The 15254-nt window shown below is 32.5% G+C and overlaps 2 protein-coding genes across 2 annotated transcripts; both read left to right on the forward strand.

The window, feature by feature from the left end:
* Positions 1–1529: 1529 nt before the first annotated feature.
* Positions 1530–3908, forward strand: LOC147807373 (uncharacterized). Its single transcript, XM_087168911.1, has one exon. The coding sequence runs from the start codon at positions 1530–1532 to the stop codon at positions 3906–3908; it is 2379 nt and encodes a 792-aa protein (XP_087025037.1).
* Positions 3909–3962: 54 nt separating this feature from the next.
* LOC147807374 (uncharacterized) lies at positions 3963–6264 on the forward strand. Its single transcript, XM_087168912.1, has 3 exons — positions 3963–4740; positions 4828–5325; positions 6236–6264. The coding sequence occupies exons 1-3, from the start codon at positions 3963–3965 to the stop codon at positions 6262–6264; spliced, it is 1305 nt and encodes a 434-aa protein (XP_087025038.1).
* Positions 6265–15254: the final 8990 nt, after the last annotated feature.

Genomic DNA, 15254 nt, shown 5'->3' on the forward strand with positions numbered 1-15254 from the left:
GACTACGAAACTTTGAAGCAATTAATAGTATCTGATAAAATTAATCAAACACTTGATAGAGAGGTTATGTGCTTTATAAATGTAAGACAAGCAAGTTCTTGGTTTAAACCTGTAGAATTAGCTAAGGAGATTGATTTATTCTATACTTCTAGGGGGAAACCCGTAGTTGATAATGCTAGAATGAGTTATAAAAATAATTCGAGAACTATGTCAAAAGTGTTTCTAACGGATGTAAAAAATACTAAATGTATATTATGTGATGAAATTCATCCTTTGTATAAATGTACTATTTATAAAAATATGTCTGTAAGTGACAGAGTTGAGTTCGTTAAATCGAAATATTTATGCTTTAACTGTTTAAATAATCATAAAGTAAGTGAGTGTAGAAACAAAATCTCTTGTAGTATTTGCAGAAAAAGGCATCATATTTCTCTTCACTTTCCGCGAGAGCAAAAAATAAATAAAGAAATAGTTTCGAATCAAATGTGTAATGAAAATAGAAACATTCAATCGTCCTTGAATTCTTCCGCACCAATTTTCCAAATGCCTGTGAATTATGAGACGCCTGTCGTCTGTGAGGGTGGGGAAAATATATTTTCTTCTACTACAATGGGAAAGGAATTAAAAACAGTCTTACTCACAGGGCTGCCATTGGAGACTAAAAAGGCGACTAAAACGACTATTTTAAAGCAATAGCAACTATGGCGACTATTTTAGTAGAAATATGAGTAAAAACAACTAATTTGCAATGATTTGCTTAAAATCGGCGACTTTTTTTAAGCCAAAGCGACTAAAATGAAGAATAGCTTCATGAGTTTCCCTCTTCCCCCACTTTTTTTGGCCGCGCTAGTGTTTTATCCTAACTTTATTATTTTCTCACTGTTTGATGTCAAAGCATGACAGACATATTTAACCAATCAGACTGATGGAATTGGAATTCGCTCTACGTGAATGCACCTCCTGCCTCAGAAAGCTAGTGTAATATCTCTGAGGATTAAGTTTTTTCCCCTCTTTTAATTTGAACGAAGTACAAAATTAGAAAAATTTTCTTTAATTACACAAAATGTGTCGTTAATTTTTTTAGAGCTATTTACATGGTGATATTCGTTTTGTCGAGTTGTGATCGTAATTTTTTTGTTAAGCATTAAAATTTGGAAATGTGTCAATTATGAAAAATAAACAAAATGAAACGGAATTAAATTGCAATATTTATTTATTTTTTTTTTAATGTCTAAACTAAGCAGCTGCAAATTAGAACAGAGAAAGGAAATTCCAAGTTTCAAATTCAACTGTTCTGTAACAGATAAAAATAAAACTCCCTGTTTTTATGCGTAGTATGAAAGAATATATTGTTGGAAAATCCACAAATAAATGAACATTTTTTATAAAATATGAGTATCTAAATGCATGTTATTTGAATTTTATGCTATTACAGCACAAATAATTCAAATTATATTTGAGGAGGATATGATGTTAGCAACTATTTTATATATCTTTTAGACTATTTAGGAGACTTTTTTTCATATATGATGCAACTAAAGCAACTATTTTTCTTGCTTTCATCCAGTGGCAGCCCTGTACTCAGCACTTTTGTTTGTGTGATTAAAGATGAATCAAATAAGTGTTTTGAAGTTCGAGGATTATTAGACGTGGGAGCGAATTCTAATTTTATGAGTAAAAGGTTAGCAGATTCTCTTAGTTTAAATAGGTCAAGTACAAATATAACTGTATCGGGAATAAATAATATGTCTCTGAGCATAAAATCGAAAGTTAATGCTACTATTTTAAATAGAGATAAGAGTTTTGATTTAAACTTAAATTTTTTAGTAATTCCTAAAATTACAGAACTTACACCAGCTAATCCTCTTGATGTAAATATTCTATCGCTAAATAATATTAAACTAGCAGATGAAAAATTCTTTATTCCGAGTCCTATTGATTTGTTGTTAGGAGCAGAACACTTTTATGAAATCTTAAAATCGGGTCAAATTTTCCTTCAGGATACAAATTTAAGATTACAAAATAGCGTTTTCGGGTATATTGTCAGTGGGAGTCTTCCGACCAAAAACGAAAATAAAATACATTGTGGGCTGGTTACAGATAATTATGAGTTAGAAAAAACATTAAAAACTTTTTGGGAAATAGAAGATGTAGAGAGAGAATCTGAAATTTCAAAAACTAAAGAAGCTGAAATTTGTGAAGAGCATTTTCTTGAAAATTATTCAAGAACTGAGAGTGGAAAATATGTTGTTAAAATGCCCTTTAGAGAAGATCCGTCGTGTCTGGGTGAATCTAAGAAAAAAGCTGTAAAGTGTTTGAATTCGTTATGGAATCGCCTTGTTAGAGAACCTCAATTTTGTGAACTTTACAAAGCATTTATGTTAGAGTATTTAAATATGGGTCATATGGAGGAAGTACAAGAGTCTGAAGAACCAGATGTGCAGTATTATATTCCTCATCATTGCGTGTTTAGACCTGAATCCAAAAGTACCCCTTTGAGAGTTGTGTTTAACGCAAGTGCATTAACTTCTACTGGAAAATCATTAAATTGTTTACAGTACAACGGAGGTATAATTCAGGATGATTTATTGTGCATCATGCTTAGGTTTAGAAAACATCAATTTGCCTTTGTTGCTGACATCAAAAAGATGTATCGTATGATACTTGTAGATCATAGCCAAAGAGATTTATTGAGAATTTTATTTAAGGCAGAGATTAATGATCCAGTGAAAGTGTATAAACTGTCTACTGTTACCTATGGCACAACAAGTGCTCCCTTTTTGGCAACTAGGACAGTGCAGCAGTTAGCCAGAGATGAAGGAAGAGACTTCCCATTAGCATCAACTGTGTTGTTACATGATGTATATATGGATGATATAGTCTCCGGTGCAGAGAGTTTAAAACAAGCAAGAGACATTCAACAACAGCTTATATCGTTGTTAGAAAAGGGAGGAATGGAGCTTCATAAATGGTCAGCTAATAACAAATTCCTTCTCCGTGATGAAACTAATGAATCGAGTTATTCATTTACTAATGAAACTAAAACATTAGGTGTGCTTTGGAAACCACAACAAGACAGTTTTGGGTTTAATGTAATAATTGACCAAAGTGAGGTTTTTACTAAACGAACAGTGGTTTCTCAAATCGCACGAATTTTTGATCCCCTTGGTTTGTTGGGACCAATCATCACTAGAGCTAAAGTGTTCTTACAAAAACTGTGGTTATTAAAATTGGATTGGTGTAATGCTCTTCCAGTTAAAGAAAGCGCCGAATGGCACAGTTTCCTTAATTCCTTGAGTGCAGTGAACTCAATCAGTGTCCCAAGATGGATTCTCAGTGAACAATTTCTCATCGTAGAATTACATGGATTTTCCGATGCCTCAGAAATGGCGTATGGAGCAGTAATCTATTCTAAATCCATAAACTCTCTTGGTGATTCAAAAACAAAGCTACTTATCAGTAAATCCAGAGTAGCTCCTCTGAAGTGTGTCTCAATACCTAGACTAGAGCTCTGCGCAGCAGTTTTGTTGGTGAAACTAATGAGGAAAGTATTAAGTGCCCTGCAGCTAGAGGTTTCTAAAACTTGTTACTGGACAGATAGTACTATCGTTCTGGCGTGGATGAGAAAAGAGTGTAGAGACCTAAAGACTTTTGTTGCCAATAGAATCTCTATAATCCAAAAATTAACTGTGAGTGAACAGTGGCATCATGTTGCTTCAAAACAGAACCCTGCCGACCTCGTTTCCAGAGGTATCGATCCATTGAGACTTAAAACATGTGACTTGTGGTGGAGTGGCCCTCTATTTCTGCAACAATCGTCAGTAGATGATTGCAGGGATAATATATCTGTAGAGTCTGATGAACTGTTTCTTCGAGAATTAAAACCACCAGTAGTTAGTGAAATTTGAGCCCTAATTAACACATTTGAGCCTCTAAGTGTTATTAATGAATGTTCTTCTTACATGAAAATCTTAAGAATTGTGGCTTGGTGCAAGAGATTCTTGCATAATTCTTTGAATCCATTGCATCCTACCCGTGGAACGTTGACAACAAGTGAACTTTCTCAAGCTTTGTTGTGTGTTGTAAGAAACGTTCAACGTACTTCATTTGTGACTGAAATTCAGTGTTTGGAAAAAGTCTTACCAATACCTAACAATAGTAAACTTTTAAATTTGTGTCCCTTTCTAGATGAAAATGGAATTCTGAAAGTTGGTGGCAGACTTCAAAACAGTGACTTAAGTGAATCTCAAAAACATCCAATGGTTCTGCCTACCAAACATAATTTTACTTCAACAGTGATTAATTATTTTCATATTCTTTATTTTCATGCAGGTGCAGAAACTACATTATCTCTTATAAGATCAAAATTTTGGATTGTTTCAGCAAGAAATGTTGTTAGAAAAATTGTCTTTAATTGTATTGTCTGTAAAAAGGTAAGTTCTAGGTCTAAACCACAGCAAATTGCTGACTTACCAGCTGCTAGAGTAACCATTTCTAGAGCCTTCTCTCGAACTGGACTTGACTTCTGTGGACCATTTGTAGTTAAAAGCTTTATTGGTAGAAGTAAGCAGGTAAAAAAGATATTTATTTGTGTTTTTGTTTGTTTCACAACAAAAGCTGTACATTTTGAAATAGTGAATGATTTAACAACAGCTGCATTTTTAGCTGCTTTTAAAAGATTTGTATCTAGAAGAGGCAAACCTTCTGAGATTTTTAGTGATAACGGCCGAAATTTTATAGGTGCAAATAGAGAATTAAAGTCATATCTTAAATTACTATTTAAATGTGAGAGTAAAAAGGAAATAGAAAATTTTATGACTAATGAAGGAGTTAAATGGTATTTTAATCCCCCTTCTACTCCACATTTTGGAGGATTATGGGAATCAAGTGTAAAGTCTCTGAAATATCACCTTAAACGAGTAGTTGGAAAAACAATCTTAAGTTACGAGGAATTTTTAACTTTCGTAGTTCAAATTGAAGCAGTCTTAAATTCTAGACCACTCTGTCCTCTTTCAAGTGATCCAAATGATGTTGAAGCACTAACACCTGCTCATTTTCTTATTGGTTCTACTTTAGTAGCAATACCTGAACCTAACTATACTGAGGTTCCAATGAATCGTCTTAGCCGATGGCAATTGGTTCAAAAAATGACTCAACATATTTGGAAAAGATGGTCAGTAGAGTATCTTAATAAGCTTTTAAATAGACCTAAATGGTACAAGGGTAACATAGATATAAAAGAAGGTGATTTAGTATTAGTAAAAAATCCAGATGTGTATTGTCATTTAAAATGGAATTTAGCAAGGGTTATTAAAACTCATCCAGGTAAGGATAACAGAACCAGAGTTGTAACTCTTAAAGATAAAAATGGTACATTTAAAAGGCCAGTAATTAAATTAGTAACTTTGCCTCATGTTAATTAAAAATTGTGTTGATATATGTTTATGTTTTATTGTTATATTTTTTGGTTTGTTTTTATTTGTGTTTTGTTTTTATTTCTATTTTGTTGAATGCTGCGTCATTCAACGCCCGGCGGTATGTTGACGCCAGAAGCGCCATCTATGAAAAATTAGTGTATCTTATGAATCCGAAGAGCTCGGATGTGTGAAAACAGCGTTTCTCTAATTGACTTGTGTTAATAAAGTGGTGTTTAATTATTACAGTCCGCTTATGAGATTTTTAAGAACTTTTATTTTTATTATATTGAGAATTTTGTGACTCTGAGTTATCGTCGGACCCATATGTATATAGAAAAATTATTAACTAACTTATGCTATTTATGATTTTAATACAACTTTCAAATATATTAATATATATATGTATATTGATATTAAGCTATTAGGATTTGTTCAGCACTCCATTATTTAAATTGGGCTAGAAGGTTTTACGACTTTACGATCTGAATAAAATAGTTTTGAAATGAAAAATATTATATATTTTTTTATTTTTAGAGACAATTATCTCTCTCTCTCTCTCTCTCTGTATATATATATATATATATATATATATATATATATATATATATATATATATATATATATATATACAGAGAGAGAGTTGAACGTTTGCCATTTTTAAAAATAGTATGGTATATGTATACTCTGTTTCAAAAAAAATAATAATAATATGACGCGATCTTTTTTTTTTTTTTTTTTTGATGGACTACGAGGTCTGAATTGCTTGAAAATTTTTGAATTTTTAAAATCAGATCAAGTTTTTTTTAATTCTTTTTTAGCGCATGCGCTGCACAAAGGAACTACTTGAAATACTCATATCTTGCGCAGTTTTTTGCAATTTTTTTTCTTCTAAATTTTAAATCAATACTTTTGTAATTAATTTTAAGTTGCAACAAAAAGTTTGTTTAATTCCATTGAATATTTTTAAAGTTATAGCAAAAAGCCCTAAAACAAAAAATTAGCTATTTTTCAATAAAAAAAACCCATTATATCTCCAGTAATATTTACGCTAGGTTTACGAAATGTTATGCAGTTATTAAAACAACAACTCAAGTAATTGGTACAAGTTCCAAGCTTATTGCTTGATTTTCTGGCATAGGGTGTTAAAAAACTTGTTATTTTTTCATTACTTACTATAGGTTTCCAAAACTTCTGAAAGCTTTAAATTTTGATCCTCTGTAGAGGGGATGGTTCCCATGCTTTGGTAGCCAGACGACTTGCACGCGAAGTCGAGTACTTTACGGTAGAAGAGTTTAACGAGGACCCCCGCACCCCCGGTTCTTACGCAAGCTGATCAAAATTATCTCCCACCCTCTTATTGACCACAGCCAGCGCTGTTTGACTTCAGTTCTTAACTAGGAACCGTGTTTTTACGATCAGTTTGTGTGTGTATATATATATATAATATATATATATTCGCGTAACTGAAATTATAGAGGGCAATTTCAATTTGTTCGAACAGTTATTACTGCTTTATTCACTTTTTCGCCATTTCTTAAACTTCTTTTACGTTGAATAATTCCTATTAAACCATTCTTTTTTTTTTCTTTTTCTCGAAATTTTCATTTTGGACGCTTGCACTAACACTTGACTTCATGTCAAAAGCTACAAAAACTGAAACATTTTAATAAAACACTGATTTGATGCTGTTAAAAGTTAATATTTTTATCGAAACTTTTAAAAATACAAACGCTTCCAAAGAAATTTAAAAATTTTCTAATTTTAACAGTTATATGATAGAAAGTTATAATTATAAATTTTTAACAAATAAAATTAAATCTTAACAAAATGTGCTTAAAAGAGTAACGAGAATTTTAAAAACAAAATTTTTTTTAAATCGATTTTTAGGAAGAAACAAAACTAAAATGATTGAAATAGGTGTATAGGAGTTGTTAAACGAAGCGATAGTTAATGAAACTTCAAGTAATTAACAGAAAAGGTGCTGTTTTATGCTCTGCACCCGTTTTCTTTTCTGATACAAGACCAAGCTGTCTTGTTGTTCAATTCCCAATGAAAATAATAGAGGTACTTTTCATGTTCCAGGATTTTTTTTCCAAATTTTGAATTATGAAAAAGTATCTCCATCTTGATTGCTAAAAATACTATATTGGCAACGCGTGGTGGTATAATCTTTAGGGGTTGATAAGGAGATGTTTCATTCGCCAAATATTTGGCAATGGACATTGTTAAAATTCAAGAGTCCCCACTTCGAAGATCTATTCATAACAATACATTTTCCCCTTTGACGCATTGATGGATAATATCTATTGTTATGACCCTCTACCCCACATTCAGGTTGGAAAATCCTAAGATGGACTGGCCTGTCCCCGCGCAAACAAGGAAACAATGTATAGATACATTAGTACATAAGGAACTGATTCCAAACTTCTAAATTTTATTACAATAAAGATTTATTAAATGTTACATTTAACTAAAAAGTTAAACAAATAATAATCTTAGTATTTATATATTTGAAAAGAAGGTAATTTGACAAGCAATCAAATGCATTTTTTTTCGAAGGTAATTTTTCAAACAATTTTATAAATTACTTATGCTAACATTTACTAATAAGTTCTGCAGAAGATTGAAAAACAACAAATTGTTCTCTGAATTTAGATTTTTAGCAAATTTTGTTGAGCACTAAGATTTTTTACGTTACAATGTTTTTTTTCTTCCTTGGACACATGTCCTGCCTTTTTTTAATTCTGAGAGTTGGTAGTTTTGTTGAATCGTTTTCTTTTTCGGAGGCATCTATTAAATGTATAAAGCGTTTTATTTTTTTCTTGACTTCTTCATAAATATTTTCAATGACGCTTTGAAGATGCCGCTTTGTGGAGACTAAGTAACTGCTAGGTACACTGGCTAGGCCGGTTGCTAAGCAATTTTGATCTAAAAAAGTATGACTATTTTGAAAAGACTATTTTGATCTAAAAAAGTATGTACTGAAATTAGTATTAATTATTTTTAAAAAAGTGAAACTTATAATCTATTACTTGGTAACAAAAAAGCGGGAAAATGTCCCTGAAAATTAATTTTTTTAAAATTCTTGTACCAAGTGACGGGACACCCCTCGAAAAGTAGATGGTATGGCCCACTGGTGAAGGTTGATGGTATCAGGGCCGTCTTAATAGCAAGCAGGTCCCCCGGACACAGAAATGTTTTGGGCCCCGATTACATTTCATACTGTTTAAAATCGAAATAAAAAAACTTCACAATCATAAAACAAGGCATTTAAAAGATATGCAATAATTTTAACTAACTAAACACATTTTTATCGACCCAAAAACTCAATGCATGCAAAATAAAACATTTTTAAAGAAATGAGATGCTAACCAATCCTGAAATAAAATAAGAAATAATTTTCAAAGCCAAGAAGCTAATTAAAATAATTAAATTAAGAAACCTAAGGGTATAACAATTTTTTTAATATTTTATTTTATAACCGAAGTTGAACAGCCGACCCTATTTTGGGGTTTACGACAGCTAATGTTCAACTCCGTAGTGTAGTCTTGTAATTTTGAACCAATCCAGAAGACAAGGAAACTCCTCGATCAGTACACCCAGTAGTATGATTTCTTATGGGAACATGTAGGACTTTGTGATTCGACAGATTTAAAGTGCATCAGTCACCAATTACTACACGGGGAGTCTTCGGCTTGCGGAGATCGAACTCTTGGACATGGGCCCAGTGCCCTACCAACCAGGCTATCCCTGTCTAAGGTATAACATTATTGGAAGGAAATTCCAAAACGCTCCGGCCCTCTGGAAAGACACACGCGAGAGAGACAGTCGGCCTCAGCGGTAAGCACGCTTTCGCGCTTCTTGTCGCGAAAGGGTGAAAGTACTTACCGAGATAAAAGGCAAAGGCCATAGCGATTAAGAGACCCATCTAGAAAATCATGCTGTTTCTGTTTCTTTGCCGGTTCTCTGGTGTAGTGTTGACTGTCTGGTGTTGGCTTATCGCTACTGTCTGGTGTTGGCTTGTTACATTTCCAGCTGTAAAATACAGGTTCTGAAAAAATAAAAATAATATGTTTATTTCGATCTCGACCCGCCCTATTTAAGGGCATGCGAGAGATTTTCCTCTAATCACTAAATATATTATGAGGACTCCAATGTGGGAAAAGAGCAAGAATGACGATTCTAAAACCTAACATAAATTTACTGAAACTTAACAAGTTTGTGCGACTGTTCGTTGACGGGATACTCTCTGGAAATGAATATAAAAATCCTTAATCCCGGCCTCTCAGGGTAGGCTGAAGGGGCACAATTTGGGGGTTTGATCTAAAAATAGATTTTCCAGAAGGAAATCGCTACAGAGTATCCCCCCCCCTCGTGACTTAGTCACGATACAAGAAATTTGCATTTCTACAATTAATATGCTACATATAACATGTTTTATGACATTTTGATAAATGAAAATAGATGTATAAATATATAGAAATGAAATATAAAAGGATAAATGCATAAATGTTTTCATAAAGATTCCTGAAGAATTATATATATGTACAATAGGAAAGATTTTTAAATGACACATTCATCCGTTAAATGTTTGGGAAACCGTACATGCCGACCAGATCTGGTGAGAGTAGGTTGTTGCTCTTGTGTTTTTGACAACTGAGTAGATAATCCTTAATAGTGCGGAATTTTGTTGTATTAGATTTGGAATGCAGGTTTAAGCCTATCTGTAGAAACCGTTGTCTTTTTTCCATTAAATTCAATTACAAATGTTTCATCAGACCTTTCTATCACCAGATGAGGTCCGGTGTATGGTGGTGTTAAAGGTGGTTTGACAGCATCAATTCTTAAGTAAACATGCGAACATTGTAAGGACTGATGAAACATTGCTTGCCGTGATACTAAGGTTAAATAGGACTTAAACTATTCATTGTGTGCTTAAGTTGTACAACATAATTTTCTGTTGGTGATGACAAATCATTTGCAGAATTAAAAATGTCAGATGGCAAGCGAAGAGTAGTGCCGTACACCAATTCAGCAGACGATGCATTAATATCAGCTTTAATGGCATGGTGTGCAGATAGCAGTTTTGTGCACATCTGCAGGATTAATTGAAATTTGATGAAACGCTTTGACAAGATCAATATGGCTATACACCAGTTTACCATGTAATTCAGCTGTGAAATCAGTTATGTGAGGGATTAGATCTTTTATTGTTTGTGCATTAAGAGCACGATACTCCCCGACAGGTCTCCATTGAACAGTGCCTCTTTTGGGTACCATATGCAAAGGTGAAGCATATTGGCTTTTGGATGGTTTCATATGACCTAATTCTATCATGCATTGAAATTCATGCTTGGCACTTTTAAGACGATCCGGTGCTAGCCGTCTCGGCTTAGCTACAGCAGGAGGACCTTTTGTGTTAATAAAATGTACAGTATTATGCTTAACTGGTTTACTAGGATCAGGAAGTTTAGTAATATTGGGATATTTTAATAATAGTTTACCATATATATTATTTTCAATAACTGATTTCACAGAAAAAATATAACAATTAAACAATTTAGCATGCACTTTTAAATTTGTATTATTAATTCAATTATGTGTATCAATTAATTTTTTATTTCGGAGATCAGGAGCTAAATTAAAATTATATAAAAAATCTGCTCCAATTATTGAACATGAAATATCACAAATATAAAAAGAAAATGAAAATCATCTCCGTAAACCCAAATTAAGTGTTAAATTTTTACGTCCATAAACGTTAATTAACGTGCCATTGGCAAAATGAATAGTTTCGTAACAAAGTATCTATATGTGCTTACTAGGCAGCGTCTTTCAATGCAGGTTTCATGGAAGACCCCTGGTCCTCCATTTTTAACCATGGCCCGGCAATAAATACAGACGAGGCAGTTGAGTTTCAGACAATTGGAACAGCTTTCGCAAGCACGGCGTGGCATCTATAAAAAGTAAAATACATTTTACTCATAGATCAACTATCATAGATCTAAACTTGTCAAAAGAAACTTTTGAAGTACTGACTTCTAGGCTGAAGAATAAAAATTTGCTTGAACCAGAAACCAAAATTACATTTTATCGCACAAGATAATATTTGTATAATAGAATAAAAATTCCGTGTTTAGTATGTTTGTTTAATCCATAGATTTCATTTAAAATAGTGTAATGTATAGTTCATTAAAATGTTATATCTTAAAAACTCGAACTGCTACGCAAAAACTAATGCTATATTTGAATTCAGGGCATCAAATTCACATGAAAACATCTCAAAAAACCTTGGCACCAAAACCACTGTTGACCAGTGTAATAGTTTGGAGATATTTTACGTTTCATTCAAATGAGCAACTGCCATTTTTATTTTTATACTTACTTTTTGTAGTTACCTTGTTTCGGTAACTAATACCGAAATGGATTAAGCATTATTGGCATCAATATTACGTCAATACTGGAACCGTAAAATTTCATACCATAATTCCTACTTTATATTTATTTAATTAGTGATTAAGTGATTTTACAGTAAATATTACTGCATAAAAAATACGGAATATCGAATTTTTCCTTCTGTAGAATTTTACTGTAAGAAAGTTCCTGAGTTCCGGTACTTTTTACTGTCACTTGATCTGAAATTTTTTACAGTTCGGTGTATGGGTGTCCTCTTTATTCTCACATCATTTGGCTGTTAAATATCAAATATTTCTAATTTCTATATATGTCCAACCTAAAGACTTTAGCATTCAAAATATATAGTTTTCAATTTATAGCAATAAATTATATTGATGGAGAGCCGTCAAATGTAATTTTCGCAAAATTTCTAAGGATTTGAGTTAATCTTTTAGCATAAAATAAATACAATTGACACAAGGAATTATTATCTCCTCTATAAGTGTTTATATTAATAACATAATTTAGACTGATTCATTGATGGTTATGAATAGAATACATTCAGATTAGAAATTAAGGGAGTTAGATAACTCCTAAGAGCTTAGAAAAATAGTTTGTACCTTTGTTTGCTTGAAAGATAATTAATGATAGTTACTTAAAATAAATAATGATAAGTATTTAAAAATAATTTAAAGTACTTTAAAATGATACACCCAAAAGTTTAAAGGCAAAAAAGAATGTCTACACGAATGTTTACGCGTTTCCTTATACACTGTTAGAAATTTCTGCGAAAAAATGGTTAAATAACAATTTATTGAATGGTTATTTTACCATATTTAATCAAAACAGTCAAATAACCATAAATAAGATGGTAAGTTTGAAAAAAACTGTTTACTAACTGCTTTCACCTAATACGGTTAAACAACCAGAATTTTTTCGCACCAACTGGAATCACCAGTACATCATAGCCGAGCGGGCTTATCTGTCAATCTCATGACCGACAGTACTGGGGTTCGGGTCCTAGTGTTGACACCATAATATTTCCTCCACTCGTTTAAACACATGAAGAATTTTCAGTATCCGGCACTCTCCAATGCCCATTACCTTACGAAAAGTCGAGCTCCTATGTCTATCTAAATATATATTTTTCTCCTTTTTTTTTTACGTTTTTCAAAAATGCTAGTTGTAAATAGTTTCCAAACCATAAAGAAAAAAATGTTTGTTACCGTAAACTTTACGGTTAAACGGATGGACAGACAGCTGCCAGTTATTTTACCATAACTTTTAGAATGAAAATTTTAACAGTGTAGTTACAATGCGCGCGTCCAGAAAATTTCAAAGCGTTAAGCTTTATTTTTTCAAGTCGGCTTATAAAACTTAAACAAATCTTCACCGATTAACTTCAAAGTAAAACAACATTTAAACCTTTGGAAGAGTAAGTAAAATTATTTAATTTTATTGTAAAGTCTTGTGGTTGCAAACAACTTTATGGGACTTTTTTTAAATTTTGAAATTTTTAAACTATTAAGCAAGACTATATAAAATGATAATTTTATAAAATTGTTAAAACTATTTTATTATTATAAATGCAAAACAAAATAATACATTTTGTGCAAAATAATATTAAGAGTTTTCCTTGTTCCCAAAATAAGAGCTTTGGCGGTGATAGGTTTATTACTCTTCTAAATTTTTTACTTTCCTAATTATTATTCATACTTTAATTTGAGTTAAACATAAAATTTAAATTTAGCTAAAAAGTAAATCTGAAAAAAATAATCGTAAGTTTTTCGTGTAATGGGCGCCTAATGTGTTAAAAAAACGCTTTGTTTAAAAATTTGGTTGATTAAAAAATCCTACGCCCATCTGCAGATATTTACATGCATAATTTATCTTTTTTTTTTGAAATTCTAACTTTACAATTACAAATTTTTTTAATGTCACTTTTATTCCTTCAAAAAAAAAAATACCTACGAGATGATTTGTGAAAGTTTGTTTTTGATTGTTCTGATAAAATTACTTTTGTGGTTCATAATTTTGCTTCTATAACAAAGCATATTTTAAGTAATTTGGACTTATTTTGTTGGTCTTGCTGAAATAATTCTTAAATTTTGATTAAAATTGAAAGTGTCTCTTACATTATTGTAAGGTGTATATTAAAAATTGCATTTCAAATTCAGGTAATTGTTCATTTCGTTACTATTAACATACTAACACATAAAATTACAATAATTATAGCCCCGCAATGGACTGATCGTTAAGGCACATCTACCAGTAGAACACCGAAGTCAAGCATCACTGGCTGCGGTCAGTGTGCGGATGGGTGGCCACTTGGATCAGTCTACGAAGGGACCGAGGGTGTGCGGTATTGGTCCTCGTTAAACTGTTCAACCGTAAAGTACTCGACTTCGCGTGCAGGTCATCGGGCTACCGAAGCGTGGTTGCCATCCTCTCTGCAGAGGATCAAAATTGTGATGGTATGTCTTCGGATCATCCTCAGGGATGTTTCCCAGACTATCGCCAATAGCCCATTGTGCTGCTCTACTGCGACGCAAATAAACTACAACTACAATAATTAGATATTTTATTTATAATTGTGGCCTTCAGTTTTTGTTGTTATCGAATTTTAAGAAGAAAAAAAATTATGAGTGAGCAACAATCACGGTGAAGACTAAAGCAAGCTGGGAGTCGAGTCCTCAGCTGCTCCAGATCTCCGGAAGTAAGATCTTGCCAGCCGGTAAAACAACCGGCGTGTATGGATGGTTAAATGAACGGAAACAATAACAAGCTTTCTGAAACCGGAAGAAATTCAGAAAACTTCCGGTGTATTCCACCGCTTACGTTTTACTTACGAGGCAATGCGTGAACAAGCTTAATATTCTAGAAAGTTTTATTATTGCGTTTTGTGTTTAAATTTGAGTTAATTTTACCATTCATAAGAATTTTCTGAAGTTTATAAATTCTAACATGACGCGAGCCTAAAACAAATTTAACAAAATTAATATCACGGCATTAATAAAGTGTAAGGTTTACCATGTTTTGAGTGTAATCCTTTATTTGGATATATTTGTGTAAAACAGCGCAGTTTGTTATATTTTGGGTAGTATCATAGTAAGCTTGCGGAGTCTTCCGAATTCATTTGTTTCTCTTTTTCGTTGAAAGTTAGATTGAAAGAACGCGCTTTATTGAAAACACTACAAGTATATTAATATTGTTTTTTCAAACTTAAGCGTAAAATTCAGACGGAAATAGTAACCCGGAAGTCTTACGCCGACAGTTGCTCTTAGCCTTACACGGCCAACCACCCATACTCAGCAAGGTGCGCGTTAAATTTGTCAGTCCTTTCGTCGGTAATGTAAGTTTGAGAGAAGGGTACCTGCTCAGGAGATTTCCACGTCATTTGACCGGGATCGAAGTTACGTGGCGTTCCTATCGCGAACATTA

The sequence above is a fragment of the Parasteatoda tepidariorum genome, chromosome 7 (genome assembly GCF_982258835.1).
Source record: "Parasteatoda tepidariorum strain Cologne lab strain chromosome 7, Ptep-v5.0, whole genome shotgun sequence".
Classification (NCBI taxonomy): Eukaryota; Metazoa; Arthropoda; class Arachnida; order Araneae; family Theridiidae; genus Parasteatoda; species Parasteatoda tepidariorum.

Bases quoted from the DNA above. Each gene is read 5' to 3' on its own strand.
- LOC147807373 (XM_087168911.1), top strand. From the start codon at position 1,530: ATGCAACTAAAGCAACTATTTTTCTTGCTTTCATCCAGTGGCAGCCCT.
- LOC147807374 (XM_087168912.1), top strand. From the start codon at position 3,963: ATGAAAATCTTAAGAATTGTGGCTTGGTGCAAGAGATTCTTGCATAAT. The intron at 4,741-4,827 runs GTGCAAATAGAG...TGACTAATGAAG, and splicing joins TAACGGCCGAAATTTTATAG to GAGTTAAATGGTATTTTAAT. The intron at 5,326-6,235 runs GTAAGGATAACA...ATTCTTTTTTAG, and splicing joins GGTTATTAAAACTCATCCAG to CGCATGCGCTGCACAAAGGA.